This window comes from Heterodontus francisci, chromosome 16 (assembly GCF_036365525.1).
Source record: "Heterodontus francisci isolate sHetFra1 chromosome 16, sHetFra1.hap1, whole genome shotgun sequence".
In the NCBI taxonomy this organism is placed as follows: domain Eukaryota; kingdom Metazoa; phylum Chordata; class Chondrichthyes; order Heterodontiformes; family Heterodontidae; genus Heterodontus; species Heterodontus francisci.
In genome coordinates, this window is record NC_090386.1 from 73,344,289 (window position 1) to 73,360,663 (window position 16,375).

Below are 16,375 nucleotides of genomic sequence, written 5' to 3' on the forward strand. Positions count from 1 at the left end.
GCCCCTCCCCGTCACCAAAACCAAAGGCTGACTCACTTTGGGAATCAGCTATAATGGGGTCAACTGTTTGGTGCATCCAGGTCGTTGACTGCATTAAAGCAGGGCCCAAATCGGAATATGGTTTTGTCCACCTGACACTGAGGCAAAGGGGGAGGAAAACCACAGGCCTGAAGGCTATGCAGACTGAGAAATAAGGTAACTTAGACCATAGATGAAAACAGGATATGCTGGAAATACTCAGCAGGTCTGGCAGCATCTGTGGGGAGAGAATCAAAATTAATGTTTCAGGTCAATGGCTTTTTATCAGAGTTCATTGACCTGAAACGTTAACTCTTGTTTCTCTCTCCACAGTTGCTGCATGACCTGCTGAGTATTTCCAGCATTTTCTGTTTTTATTTCAGATTTCCAGCGCCTGCAGCATTTTGTTTTTAATTTAGACCATGGTCTATCCCAGTACTTGACAGCAGAAATGGTAGTTACAGTGCTAATAGAAGGGGGTAAAAGGTGAATAAAGTTATTTTTAAATAAATTCCTAAGAAGGGTAGATACCCTTTTCTTCTTATTCTTATACAGTGAGGTCTTGTATACAAATAAGAATCATGTTTTATCAGAATCTCATAAGACCCAAGAGACAAAACAAAGTAAGAACATAAGAAAGAGGAACAGGAGTCGGCCCCTCGAGCCTGTTGTGCCATTTAATACAATTATGGCTGAGATTTTACATCTATTCTACTTTCCTGCCTTATCCCCATATCCTTTGATTCACTTGGCATCCAAAAATTTATCCATCTCAGTGTTGTATATACTCAATGACTGAGCATCAATAGCCCTCTGGGGTAAAGGCCTGCTACCCAACCCGAACCCGACGGGACCCGACGACATGCGTCGGGTTTGGGTCGGGTCGGGCCCCTCTTCCGGGTCCGGCTTTCGGGCTCGGGTCAGGCAGGGCTGGACACACACGGTAAGTGCTCTGTCAGTAAGTATTAAAAATAAAAAACTTACCTGAACTGGGAGTCCGGGATGAAACTGAGACTGCGCAGTGAGCGAGTGACGTTCGGTTCCGAGTCGGAAGGTAAGTCAAGGGATGGTCGGCTCGAGCTCGGGTCGGGTCGAGTCGGGGTCGGGCTGGGGTTGGGTCAGACGCGGGGCAAAATTGGAGGGACTCGGGCCGGGTCGGGCCGGGTCGGGCTCGGGTCTGCTGTGGACTGGTCGGGTTCTTTTTCCTGACCTGAGCAGGTCTTGACTCGGGAAGGGAATTTCAATGGTTCACAACCCTGAGTGAAGAAGTTTTTCCTTACCTCAGTCCTAAATGGCTGACATGTTATTTTGAGACTATAGTTCTAGACTCTCCAGCCATAGGAAACAGCCTCTAAGTACTTACTGTGTCAAGCCCTCTAAGAATTTTAATGAAATCACCTCTCATTCTTCCAGAGAGCATCGACCCATTCTACTCAATTTCTCCGACGACTACAACCCTCTCATCCCAGGAATCAATCCAGTGAACCACTATTGCAACCCCTCTAGGGCAAGTATATCCTTGCTTGGGTAAGGAAACCAAAACTGTACACAGTACTCTAGATCCAGTCTCACCAAAGTCCTATATAATTGCAGCAAAACTATCATACTCTTATACCGCAACCAAGTTGCAATAAATGCTAACATACCATTTGCCTAATTGCTTTCTGAATTTGGATGTTAATTCTCTGTGATTTGTATACAAGGACAGCCAAATTCCTATGAATAAATAACTTAAATACGTATAGCACATTTAACATAGAAAAACGTTCCAAGGTGCGTAATAAGAGCCATGTGTCACAACTTCCAGAGACCGTTAACTTTAAAACAAGGGATATGAACTTCCCAATGATTGATTAAAGAATCACACAAGATTTCATGTTTTAAGACTTTTACTACAGCAACTAAACTAAAAATCAACATTAACGAAACAGTACTTAACAGGTAGCCGAATACATTAAATTACAAAGAAAGGTATTTCCCAATAACATATCAACATATTTTAAAACTCTACACCACATTTATACATTACACAGTGTTCTCAGTGAAAAAGGTATCCTTGCAGTTAAAAGTACCAAACTCCTCCCAGCTGCAATGGCTTGGATCTCCCAGTGTCCTTCTCAAAGGATACGGGGTAAACCTTTCAGGACTGAGATGAGGAGAAATTCCTTCACCCAGAGAGTGGTGAGCCTGTGGAATTCGCTACCACAGAAAGTAGTCGAGGCCAAAACATTGTATGTTTTCAAGAAGGAGTTAGATATAGCTCTTGGGGCGAAAGGGATCAAAGGATAGGGGGAGAAAGTGGGAACAGGTTACTGAGTTGGATGATCAGCCATGATCATAATGAATGGCGGAGCAGGCTCGAAGGGCCAAATAGCCTACTCCTGCTTCTATTTTCTATGTTTCTATGTCTTCTTCACTCACTTCTTCAGAGTGCATTCAACTGGACTTCCATTAACAAGGCAATTTCTGGTGATCCCGTTTGTCTCTTCTCCTCTGCAAACCTCGAGCCTTCAAACCGGGTTCAAATCTTGTATTGATCATCTGAGAGCAGCTGTCTCCAAGAAAGCAGCTCACTGGTCTCTCTCTCTCTTTAGGCTGCGCAGCTGACTGCTGGTCTTCATTTTTTACTTTCAGCCCTCAAACCTAGGAAAGCCTCTCGAATTTATCTAGATCAAAAGTCAGTAGTCGTTTGCCGTTGACAATGCTCAGAGACCATTAGGCTGACCAGAGCAAAACCACCTGGGCCTTCCTTCTTTTCCAGGCATTACAAATTGCAGCACAAATTTGCATTTTAGAGCCCCTGGCTCCCTGTTTACAATCATCCATCTTCAGCCAGAAGTGCTGAGTGGATGATCCATCTCAACCTTCTCCTTAGATCCCCAGCATCATGGATGCCAGACTTCAGCCAATTCAATTCACTCCACATGATATCAAGAAACTGCTGAAGGTGTGGATATTGCAAAGGCTAGAAGTCCTGACAACATTCCAGCAATAGTACTGAAGACTTGGGATCCAGAACTAGCCATTCCCCTAGCCAAGCTGTTCCAGTACAGCTACAACATTGGCATCTACCCGGCAATGTGGAAAATTGCCCAGGTATGTCCTGTGCACAAAAAGCAGGACAATTTCAACCCGGACAATTACCTCCTATCAATCTATTCCCGATCATCAGCAAAGTGATGGAAGGTGTCGTTGACAGTGGTATCAAACGGCACTTGCTCAGCAATAACCTGCTCACTGACGCTCAGTTTGGGTTCCGCCAGGGCCACTCACCTCAGGAGAGGGAAAATGTTAGAAGCTATTATTAAAAATGTTATAGCAGGGCATTTAGAAAAATTCAAGGTAATCAGGCAGAGTCAACATGGTTTTGTGAAAGGGAAATCATGTTAACCAATTTATTGGAGTTGTTTGAGGGAGTTACATGTGCTGTGGATAAAGGGGAACTGGTGGATGTATTGTACTTAGATTTCCAGAAGGCATTTGATAAGGTGTCACATCAAAGGTTATTGCAGAAAATAAAAGCTCATGGTATAGGGAGTAACATATTGGCATGGATAGAAGATTGGTTAGCTAACAGAAAACAGAGAGTAGGCATAAATGGGTCATTTTCTGATTGGCAAGATGTAATGAGTGGTGTGCCACAGGGATCTGTGCTGGGACCTCAACTTTTTTATAATTTATATAAATGACTTAGATGAGGGGACCGAAGGTATGGTTGCTAAATTTGCTGATGACACAAAAATAGGTAGGAAAGTAACTTGTGCAGAGGACATAAGAGGGCTACAAAGGGATATAGATTGGCTACGTGAGTAGGCAAAGACCTGGCAAATGGATTATAATGTGGGAAAGTGGGAAATTGTCCACTTTGGCAGGAAGAATAAAAAAGCATATTATCTAAATGGTGAGAGATTGCAGAGCTCCGAGATGCAGATGGATCTGGGTGTCTTAGAACATAGATTCCAAAAGCTTAGTATGCAGGTACAGCACATAATTAGGAAAGCTAATAGAATGTGAGGGGAATTAAATACAAAAGTAGGGAGGTTATGCTTCAGCTACACAGGGCATTGATGAGACCACATCTGGAGTACTGTGTACAGTACTGGTCTCTTTATTTAAGGAAGGATGTAAATGCGTTGCAGGCAGTACAGAGGTGGTTTACTAGACTAATACCTGGAATGGGTGGGCTGTCTTACGAGGAAAGATTGGACAGGCTAAGCTTGTATCCACTAGAATTTAGAAGAGTAAGAGGCAACTTGATTGAAACATATATGATCCTGAGGGGTCTTGACAGGGTGGATGTGGAAAGGATGTTTCCCCTTGTGGGAGAATCTCGAACTAGGGGTCACTGTTTAAAAATAAGGGGTCTCCCATTTAAGAGAGAGATGAGGAGAAATATTTTCTCTCAGAGGGTTGTGAGTCTTTGGAATTCTCTTCCTCAAAAGATGGTGGAAGTGGAGTCTTTGAATATTTTTAAGGCAGAGATAGATAGATTCTTGATAAGCAAGGGGGTGAAAGGTTATTGGGGGTAGGTGGAAACGTGGAATAATCAGTTCAGCCATGAACTTATTGAATGGCGGAGCAGGTTCGATGGGTCCAGTGGCCTACTCCTGCTCCTAATTCGTATGTTCGTACAATGTTTACTGATTCGTCCTTAAACATGATTAACCCTCCAGTATTTGGGTCCCGCTTCGGTGCAGTGGAAGGAGCTGTTTGGCGAGTACCTGGTAAGCTATTTTACTTATAATAAATAGTCTGCAAAGTTAGGGTATGGCAGGGCAGCTCTGCTGAGTGGAATGTATATCCTGTGGTATGTGGGAAGTCATGGACGCACCACGTGTCCTAGACGAACACATCTGCAGGAAGTGTCACCAGCTGCAGAAGCTTGAGCTCCGGGTTCCAGACTCGAGCGGCAGCTGGAGTCACTGTTGTGCATCTACAAGGCGGCGGACTATGTGGATACCACGTTTAGGGAGCTGGTCACATGGCAGGTTAGAAGTATGCAGGCAGATAGGGAATGGGTGAGTGCGAGGCAGTCTGAGCGAACCAGGCAGTTAGTGCAGGAGTCCCCTGAGACGATCTCACTCACTAATCGGTTTTCCATTTTGTTTACTGGTGAGGGTGATGGTCCCTCAGAGGTGTGCAGTCAGAGCCAAGTCATGGTGGAGGCAGGTTCAATTGAAGCATTCAAAAGGGAATTAGACCATTATCTGAAAAGGAAGAATGTGCAGGGTTATGATGAGAAGGCAGGGGAATGGAACTGAGGGAGTTGCTCTTTCAAAGAGCTGGTGTGGACAGGATGGGCCGAATGGCCTCCTTCTGCGCTGTAACAATTCTGTGATTTCTGTGATTCTGTGATTTAAAAAAAGGCTTCTCTATTAATTTGAACTGGGATTGCTGCTTTCACCTTCCCTAAAACCCACACTCTGGGCTGAATTTTATAGGCCCCCTAGGGACTGAAAAGGAGGCAGAAGGGGCCCCATAAAATTGCAAGGAAAGGTGGGGGGCAGAGGGGGGTGGTGGAGTGCCCGTTACCTTCCCAATGCCCTGGAATTAAGTCCAGGGCAGGGATGGCTAAGGATGGCCATCTGTCCAGAGGCCAGTTGAGGCACTAAAGTGGCCTGTTCCTGTTGCTGTTATTTTACCAGTGATGGGGTGGGTGGGGGGGTGGGGGGCGGTGGTAGGGCTGTGCCATGCGCCTCTGCCGCGTTTGGAGGTCACCCATTAAAACAATGCAGCCTTCCTGCGGCCTTGGTGGGGGCTCTCCTCCGTGGCCAATCTGTGGCCCATGGGGGGCACTCAGCAGCAAAGGCCATCCCTCCGCTAACAACCCACCTTCCCCACCATTCACTTAGGCCTGCTGGACTGTAGTGAGTTCTACAGTCTTGTAGTACTGGTAGTGGCCACCATTCGCAGTGGTACTGCCAATATTACTGAGCTGTTGGCCCTCTAATTGGCTGGCAGTTCTTGGAGACGGGAGCCCTGTTCTTAAAGGGATGGGGAACTGGGCGTCGGCAGTTAAATGCCCGAGCACTGTTCAGTAGATCTGGCGGGGGAGAGGTGGGGTGCGGTGGTGCTCCAAAGGGCCAAGGTGGGATTCCCCTTGCATGGACCCTGTGTCGAATCCCCCCCCCCCCCCCCCCCCACCGGCTCCATAAAATCCAGCCATGTCTTAGTACCAGGAAATAATTCTGTCTTCCAGTTTGGAATCTGAAGCACAATCATTCTGACTCATCTCAGAGCACTATAGAAAGTAAATGGAAGTCTGTGGCACACTGCATGCATGAGAAAAAAAACAGACAATTTCAATTTTGTGAAGAGCCTAAATTGGGTAAAAGTGAAGACAAGGTACTCACATGTAAATGTTGCTCCCTTTGCATTGACTAGACTGTGGGCTGACATGGGGAATATCTTATCAGCAACAACTATGCTTAACTCAAGGCTGAAGTTTGGTACAGACAAAACATTCCAACTCCTTCTCGAGGGCAGGACGAAGAGAGAAACCGAGACTCATGTAATGGACCGGAATTTGTTGGAGTGGGACATCTTGTGGTGTGCCCTAACCATTGGACTTTTTTTATACCCTTCAATTCAAAAATGTTCTGCCTGTAAGTTGATGGAAGTCCCAGCTGATAGTGTCATGGCAATGGGCAACAGGGCGTCTGGCACCTTGGTGAATGATGGGACCAATGGGGAATCTCCTTAACAAATGAAATTTAAAGATTGAGAAATGAACAGAAGAAAGACTAAGAAGGAGGGCGCATCAGAGTTGGTGAATTCAATGTCAAATCAAGTGCAGAAAGAGAAATAAAGAAATGGAAGGAAAGACAGGATTGAGAGAGAAAGAGGTAGAAAGAAAAGTAGAAAACATGAAAAAATTAACAAGTTGACATTTTTATAATCTTCAACAGCAATTCACTCTTCCTGAAAGAATGGAACTCCACACTTTTAATGGTTCATTTTCTGGGTCAGAGAGTTTAATTGAAAGTTATTAACAATTATTATGTCGTTAAAAGGGTACTGACGCTTTTAATTACTAAACTTAACTTCCAATGGCAAGTTTAATGGGCAATTAATGTGCAATCAAGCTACTCCATGAAACTCAGGAGGTTAAGACGAGATGCCATTTTTGCGAAGCTAATGTTGGAGCGATGCAAATCATCCAGCAACTTGTGGTAATTTGTAATTTTGGGGTATCACAAGTTACTGACCGATTTCAAAGTGCCTTTATTTTTTCAGTAAATTCCAACCCAATATGAATGAGTTTGTTTATGTACCGTGCTTTGCTAGACAATCTTTGCACTTAGATGAAGTTGCCGTTATACATAATGACTTTGCACACAACATTGGCCAGTGCAATAATCTTCCTGCTGCAGATAGATAACCTAAGGTGCAAATGTATAGCTGGAAATCAGAGTGCAAAATATTGAAATGTATTGAAGGTGACACTGTCTCAACTACTGTCTTTAATGAATTGCAGAATGCTCTGTTATCAAATGACTTTTGCTGTCCTGCTCTTTCCCTGATGTCTATGTGCTGAAGAAGCCGTGGGCTGCTCACTTCACCCATGTCATCACAAGCACAGCAACCTCCAAGTGAAGTCCTTTCAGATTAACTTCTGGGCTATACGAGTGCATGCTGGCCTCCTTCATGATATCAAGAGCCAAACAAAATTGAATGCAGAATTCTTCCCATAGTTATTCCTCACGGCTGGTCGAGCTCGCTATGGATCTATTTTCAAAGCTATTAATGTGCTCATGTTCCTTTTTAGAATGACCCTGAATTTCAAGATTTCTGCAACACTTCTACAACAACAAATGGGAAGCTATTTGTTAAAAAAGTCTGAATCCAGAGGTTGTCATGGCAATAGCTGTTTCCAAAGCATCATATAATTATATGATGCCTCTGACAAGAAGAAATTGATGCCAAATATTAATTGTATCAATAAGTGCCGAAAGCTATCACATTACCTGGGGGGCAGGGAAAGATTTGGGGTGAATTTAACGCTTGTGTGGCTATTTCAACAGCAGTTATTTCCTCATCTTTGCCAGATGTAACTCAAAGTGCTGCTAAACTTTGACATGTAGCCCGCTGAGCTCTTTACATGCTGCCTGGTTCAGTTAAAGTTGGAAGTAAATTCTTAGAAATGGTTTATTTCAGTACAGTCGAAGAATGAGCATATGACGGTAACCTTGCAAAGAGTTCTGGAGAGATTATTGGTGACTGCCAGTTCGCACCAATTGTAAATACACACTGTTTCTTTCAACTTGAACAGAAGAATACTTGTTATGAAATGGAATGCACTTCCTGTGAGAGTGGTGTTACAAACAGAATTGAGAAAGAACAGAAACCCCGGTTCTTTTCCCTTTACTGTCTGTAATCAGTGTGTTTTTGACAAGGAAGATTTGTGTGTTTCTTAACCCATGAGTGTATGGCTAATTTAATAAACAGCAGCACACTTTTCGTGGGTTTAAATCAAGAGGATTTAAAAAAAATATTCATTCATGGGATATGGGTGTCGCTGACTAGGCCAGCATTTATTGCCCATCCCTAATTACCCTTGAGAAGGTGGTGGTGAGCTGCCTTCTTGAACCACTGCAGTCCATGTGAGGTAGGTACACCCACAGTGCTGTTAGGAAGGGAGTTCCAGGATTTTGACACAGCGACAGTGAAGGAACGGCGATATAGTTCCAAGTCAGGATGGTGTGTGACTTGGAGGGGAACTTTCAGGTTGTGGTGTTCCCATGCATTTGCTGCCCTTGTCCTTCTAGTTCGTAGAGGTCACGGGTTTGGAAGGTGCTGTCTAAGGAGCCTTGGTGCGTTGCTGCAGTGCATCTTGTAGCTGGTACACACTGTTTCCACTGTGCGTTGGTGGTGGAGGAGTGAATGTTTGTGGATGGGGTGCCAATCAAGCAGGCTGCTTTGTCCTAGATGGTGTCAAGCTTCTTGAATGTTGTTGAGCTGCACCCATCCAGGCAAGTGGAGAGTATTCCATCACACTCCTGACTTGTGCCTTGTAGATGGTGGACAGGCTTTGGGGAGTCAGGAGGTGAGTTACTCGCCGCAGGATTCATAGCCTCTGACCTGCTCTGTAGCCACGGTATTTATATGGCTACTCCAGTTCAGTTTCTGGTCAATGGTAACCCCGAGGATGTTGATAGTGGGGGAATTCAGTAATCATAATGCCACTGAATGTCAAGGGGAGATGGTTAGATTCTCTCTTGTTGGAGATGGTCATTGCCTGGCACTTGTGTGGCGCAAATGTTACTTGCTACTTATCAGCCCAAGCCTGGATATTGTCCAGGTCTTGCTGCATTTCTACATGGACTGCTTCAGTATCTGAGGAGTCACGAATGGTGCTGAACATTGTGCAATCATCAGCGAACATCCCCACTTCTGACCTTATGATTGAAGGAAGGTCATTGATGAAGCAGCTGAAGATGGTTGAGCCTCGGACACTACCCTGAGGAACTCCTGCAGTGATGTCCTGGAGCTGAGATGATTGACCTCCAACAACCACAACCATCTCTCCTTTGAGCTAGGTATGACTCCGACCAGTGGAGAGTTTCCCCGCTGATTCCCATTGACTTCAGTATTACTAAGGCTCCTTGATGCCATAATCAGTCAAATGCTGCCAGATGTCAAGGGTAGTCACTCACCTCAACTCTTGAGTTCAGCTCTTTTGTCTATGTTTAAACCAAATCTGTAATGAGGTCAGGAGCTTAGTGGCCCTGGCGGAACCCAAACTGAGTGTCACAGAGCAGGTTATTGCTAAGCAAGTGCTGCTTGATAGCACTATCGATGACACCTTCCATCCCTTTACTGATGATTGAGTGTAGACTGATGGGGTGCGTTGGACTTGCCCTGCATTTTGTGTATAGGACATATCTGGGCAATTTTCCACATTGCCGGGTAAGTGTTAGTGTTGTAGCTGTACTGGAACAGCTTGGCTAGGGGCGCAGCAAGTTCTGGAGAATAGGTCTTCAGTACTATTGCCGGAATATTGTCAGAGCCCATAGCCTTTGCAGTATCCAGTACTTTCAGCCATTTCTTGACATCATGTAGAGTGAATCGAATTGGCTGAAGTCTGGCATCCATGATGCTGGGGACTTCAGGAGGAGGCCAAGATGATCATCGACTTGTCTATTGATTATTTTCAATCATACATTCACCTTGAAAGTCTAACACTACGTCACTCACTCACCACACACACATGCGCGCGTGCACACACACACAAACACACACACACACACACACTCGAGAAGGAAAGCGTTAAAAGGTTAGTGCACTTTTACAAATTCCAAACAAAGGAATAGTTCGTAAGTCACGTGATTTGGCTCATCTTGGCAAAAAGGCATGCATTGCAGGCCTGGTGAAGAAGGAGTTTTCACTCCCAAAACATAATGTTATGATCAGGTGAGGAGGGGTCGAAAGGCTCCCCTCTTGACCCTCTCCTTGTTTGACTGCAACAGGGTTTATTTGTTTTACACAGTGGATTTGCTTACCAATCGGACAGGTTTTTGTGAGTTTAAACAAGAAAGATGTTAGTTTATTGTACTTGAGGTCAAAACCCAATCGAAGTGAAAATAATAAACTATGCTCCAAGTTTCACACACATGAGAATCACACACACACACACACAAATATGTAACAGAGTGGAGAGGAAAGATTAGTTGGATGAGAATCCAGGACAAATAAAAGAATATACAGTCTGTGGAGTCTGGTAATTCAGTTGCCTTCCGGTTGAACGGTAGAAATGGGCACCTGGTTCAGGGTTTTCTTGGAGACAGTGACATAGATGGTTTTCTCATGAAGTTTCTGTCTGCAGGAATGATAGACTTGGATGTTTTGCAGCCCGCAGACAGGGTTCAAAACTTACAGGGTTACCTGGAGAGAGAAAGAGAGAAAGAGACCCACTTGGGTCCTGCACTGGTTAAAACTCAAAAGCTTGTCTCATGTATCCAAAAGAAACTCCAAGTTGTCACACAGATGGAGAGACTGTCACATGATTGTCCCAGTGTATTCTCTTTTGCACTTTAATGTGATCCAAGTCTAAGAATTCCAATCTCTCACAGGTCTTACTGTTTTAATGTTTACTCCTCGAGGTTCGTCTCAACGAGTGTTATTGTTCCAAGATGGCTTTGAATGTCTTGCTAATGAAGGTGATACCAACTAGCTCATTCAAACTGCTCAAGCCATTGTTCTGGATGAGGGCTATTCAGACATGCATCTCCACCGTGATACCTTGGAACGTGATGTATTTGAATGCAAACTGTTGTGGCCATCTTAGCTGCTTTCTTTTTAGAAGTTGAATTTAGGTTTCCAGCTTTCTTTTTAAAAGTTTAATTTAGGTTTCCAATTGATGATTTAAAAATCATCATCCAGCATAGCACGTTCATGACAGTAGTTAGATGGATTTGGTAGCTGGAGTCGTATATTGAAGCTGCTACAGGATTCCTTCGAACAGGTGGATTTTCAGCAGGTCATGAAGTTAGTTGCTGGTCCTCTCATTTGTAGGAGGTTGGTTTTATGCACTGGTGGAAGCTTGAAATGGAATAGATTCGGAGACCTTAAGATATTACAGCCTCCAGTTCTTTTAAGGCACAATGGTACTGCTTTGTTTACTTGCTGCTTTTATCTGCAGTCAGTATCTTAAAAGGAGACTGACATGGCTGCCACATCATGTGACTTCTTACAGTTCCTTTTCCAAATATGGTGGGGGTCGAGGTTGATTAGCCTCATCCTGGTTTATTGCGGTAAGACATTCATCCTGAGGAGGGTTAAGACAATCACCTTCTTTGTTTCAGGATAAACCCATTCAATTCAGAAATGTGTCCTGATGGTTTCAGGCTGGGCGTTGAAGACACCTCTTAGCCTGGAAGGTATCCTTTTGTCCTTTCAGGCAGTGAGTCAGCATTTGAATACACAGGCTGAAGGTCAGTTGACCTTCAGTGACCATCTTTGCAGCCCATGTCCACTTTTAGGGCTGAATTTCATTCTCCCACTGCCAGGAGCAGCGACGGGTGAAAAACATGGACGCCTGGATGCCAATCCTCCACAATCTACTGCGCAGTGGCTTAAGATAATACGCTGGTTGGGCCACCAACCCCCCAACTCCAATCACGTGATGGGGGTGGGCTCTGCAATGCTGGCAAAATGCAAATGCACCATTTTTAAAGAGCAGCCAGAACTGCCGCTAAATTTAAATATTTAAAACCATACCCTCCAGTACACCAAAATATAAAATATCGCCCCGTCCCCCCCAGTAACACTTAAAGATAATAGTTGCCCTCTCCCCCGCGAAAAGACTTATATGCAAGACTTGACCTTTCCACCCCCAAACTGTTCAAAATGCAGATTTCACCTCTTTGCCCCTTCCTGACTATTAATGCACATGCGACCCCATACCCTTAACTCTTCCTTTAACTGATGCCACAAAAACAGATCAGCTAGTTATTGTCTGTGGGATATTACTGTAGCCAAAAATGGCTGTCGCATTTGCGTACATAAGAACAGTGAATGCATTTCCAAGTACTTCATTGTATGTGAAACATTTTGGGATGCCCTGAGAGTCATCACATGTTCTTTATAAATGAAAGGCTGTTTTCTTTCACATAGGGCACAATGAAGATAAAGGGTATTACGTGTGCCAGTTGGAGAACAAAATGGTATCTAATGCATGCGTGCTGTCATGCAGGCTCCCACTTGCCAAACATGAGGCATATTAATTTTGCCACATCGGCATTAAATTTCAAACTGTTGTTGAAGTGACGAAAGGACTTGCTTTAAAAAATTGCTAGATCTTGGCTAGAAAGATATTTGCATATTAACAGACAGTGTTTGGAAGGACAAAGCTGCCATTCCTGACACATTCCACCCACAATGGACTTTTGATCACCAGACGTTGAAGGTGGGGGAGCTCACAATCCAAGTTGACTACTAAGATGGCCGAATATACAAACGGACATGGTCAAAACAGCCAGTCACATGACTAACCTACTGGGCAACCTGAGTTTTTTGAATTTTGTACAAACAGTTTGGGCAGAAAGCAGAATGCTCCTGGACTAAGAAGATCTCTCCTAGCTGGCTCGCCACAGCCTTTCCTGTCTGCCTGCTCCCATCTCTTTCTCACAAGCCTCTGAATCCACTGAAGACACATGAACCCCAAGAAAGAAAGTCTCCTACAGCGAACAAGGTTTAAGAAGAATACTGGGCCCCAACGAAAAGCAAGATCTACCTACAATAAAGGACACTACAGTGAGCTCGAAGAACCCTAACACAAAAAACCTCCTCAGATATTGCCTCAAACTGTTTCACTTTATTTCTTTAGTTTTCTTTCTGTCTCTATCTGCATCTGTATATCACGTGTGCATGCTAGCGTGGGTGCATCGTGTATCTGTAGGCGTTAACCGAATTAGAGTTTAACTTTAAGTTTAATAAAATTTCACTTTTCTTCTTTAAACCTGAGAAAACCTGTTGTGCTGGTTTCTTTGCCTTATAATTGGAAGTTAGTGAACAAGGATTCATCAAGGGGGAGCTAAACAACGGTGTGTTTAAAATAAAACCCTGTTATGGTAAGACCAGGTGAAGGCTGAGCGGGACCCCGAGACACCTTTCTCACCTGGTCGTATCTGCATACTAATGCCGGGACTCAAGCCAGACACCACCTTTTATGCAGGGTGCAGTGTACCTGGTGTTGAAAGACATTTTCCGGAGTTCAAGTCTTCTGCGCAAACCAGTTGCTCCCAGATGTGTATGCAGCAGTCGGCATTCCCACAGCATGACTGGGAGAATGAACAGAGGCCACGCAGAGCATGACAAGCTGCTGGAAAAGGGTGGGGGGGGGTGGTGGTGGAATCTCAGCAAGGAGCAACGTGTGAGATGTCTAAGGACGTTCTCACTGAAATCTGCCACCTCCTGCAGCGACATTTGCAACCTCAGAGTTGGGCAAGGACTGCATTTGGCCTGGATCCTTCCAGACAGGAGCTGGAGATATTTGCAACATCTCCCACTGGGAAGGAAATCTGTTGTCCTTACCAGGTCTGACCTGCATGTGACTCCAGACCCACAGCAAGGTGGCTGACTCTGAAATGGCCTAGAAAGCCACTCAGTTCAAAGGCAATTAGGGATGGGTAATAAATGCTGGCCTATCCAATGATGCCCATATCCCACAAGTGAATAATAAAATAAGAAATCAGTCGAAAGAGCAGGGAGCACAAACTTCGTATGTTGCCTGTATTTCAATCAATGGGAGCAGGTTAATCAAGCATTGTCCCCTGTTTTCGGGGGCTATCCAATTTAGCCTTTAAAATTTAGTTTAGAGATACAGCACTGAAACAGGCCCTTCGGCCCACCGAGTCTGTGCCGACCATCAACCACCCATGAAGACTAATCCTACACTAATCCCATATTCCTATCACATCCCCACCTATCCCTATATATTTCCCTACCACCTACCTATACTAGGGGCAATTTATAATGGCCAATTAACCTATCAACCTGCAAGTCTTTGGCATGTGGGAGGAAACCAGAGCACCCGGAGGAAACCCACACAGACACAGGGAGAACTTGCAAACTCCGCACAGGCAGTACCCAGAATCGAACCCGGGTCCCTGGAGCTGTGAGGCTGCGGTGCTAACCACTGCGCCACTGTGTTTTATTCTACCGTGTAGTTTTCCACTGAACATTTGTCTTTTGTAGCTTTTATTTCTATTTTTACCAGCTTTTTGAAAATTTTGAAATAATGCCTGAAAAAAAATTCAAGAAATGTTTCCCTAAAATAAAAACCAAGATCACAACTTTCTAATTATTCCTTTTTTAATGCTGAAAGTTGTATGTGTATTCTGCAATGTAAAATTTAACACTTAAAAAAAAAGACCTGTGCTTCAAGGCTTCAACACTGCTACCATCAGTCATATTAGTTGCTGTGGGACTGAAGATATTTACAGTATTAACTTTAGGACAAATGAAAACAATCTCATTGGAATCTTTCATGCTGAGCTGTAACTAGATGATTTGCATGAATCACTTTCAAACGCAAATATCTTACTTATATCCAATGGGACGAAGGTGTATATTTCAGCAATAATCCAGATTTAATTAAATCTATTCTATCGGTTGCTGCTACGGCCCAGTGTTCGTAATGATAAATGTCATTAGTTACTAGACATTCTTTAATCCTTTCAGTGCTCTTAGCGTACCTTCCTACAATTATATGGTGTCAAAAACCCAAGAAGCAAAAAAGGATGATTAGTAGCTGCTATGTTGCTTTACCTCATACAGAGTAATTATTCCATTGGTTTCGTTTGGTGGCTTCCATTGTAGATATATCTTCTCCTCAAAAGGACCTCCTTGAATTGATTCCAAGGGCACCAGATCAGGTACTGTTGGACAGAAATTTAATAATAAGGGCTAAGAGAATCAGAGAAAAAAACAGCTTCAGTCAACATGAAAACAGCTTCTGACGGTCTGAAGCACTTTCCAGTTGTAATAGTCTCTAATATGTATTCATACTCATGTGTAGCAGATCTCTTTGGGTCTGTCAGAGGAGTCCATCCTTTAAGCTCTTTTGCATGGTTTATTGAATACCTAAATAAATGTCAGCTTATGAATCTTAACTAGACGACCAGCAATGTGAGGCGAAATCATAAAATGATTTTTCGCCAGAGGTACCCTTTATAAGTAATGAAAAGTCTCAAACTCACCTGCCTTATAAATGTCAAATACAGGGGCACAAGGTATCTATCTATGCAAAGAACTAAAATCCATCAAAAAAAATTGCTATTAATTAATCAATATTTTATTAACTCTGATTTTTCAGTTATGAGCAGTTTCATTCACCAATAGAGAGCATAAAACATTTAAAACAATATAACTGTGCCCATTAAAACCCATTATCTAAATGCTTGTTCTTCTATTAACTTGGGGTGTAGCAATAGGGGACAGATTTTAACTACCAGCAGATTTCTGGTGGGAAATCATTGGTTTTAGTGAGTTTCCTACCAACACAACCGTAATAGTATGAAGCTACGCCAAATTTAGCTGCTGAGCATTATTAGATTGCTGCTGGTCCACTTCCCAGGGTGGGCAAGATGTAGGTAAGAATCAGCTGCCAGCCACCATAAAATGGGCAGGCCCTTGGCCACATGGGAGAACAAAACTTACCTAACAAAATTTCACTGTTCAGTTTACCAATGCTCTTCATGTTAGCCTTCACCTGGCTAAGAAAGCCATGGCGGCTCACCTGCTTAGTCCAGTTAAAATCACTGTTGGAGCCCAATGACACCATCAGACACCGATAGCATGTGTGAATTAGGACCCTAAGCACCTTTTAATACAGGAACCAGCAAGATCTGGGTGG

At 43.8% G+C, this 16,375-nt stretch overlaps 1 protein-coding gene across 1 annotated transcript in view; it reads right to left on the reverse strand.

Moving 5' to 3' along the window:
• Window positions 1-16,375, reverse strand: part of ptprt (protein tyrosine phosphatase receptor type T) — a 1,095,010-nt gene that overhangs the window by 487,244 nt on the left and 591,391 nt on the right. Inside the window, exon 9 of the mRNA XM_068048566.1 lies at window positions 15,289-15,398. Coding sequence (XP_067904667.1) covers window positions 15,289-15,398 — 110 coding nt within the window. The remainder of the gene's footprint in view (window positions 1-15,288; window positions 15,399-16,375) is intronic.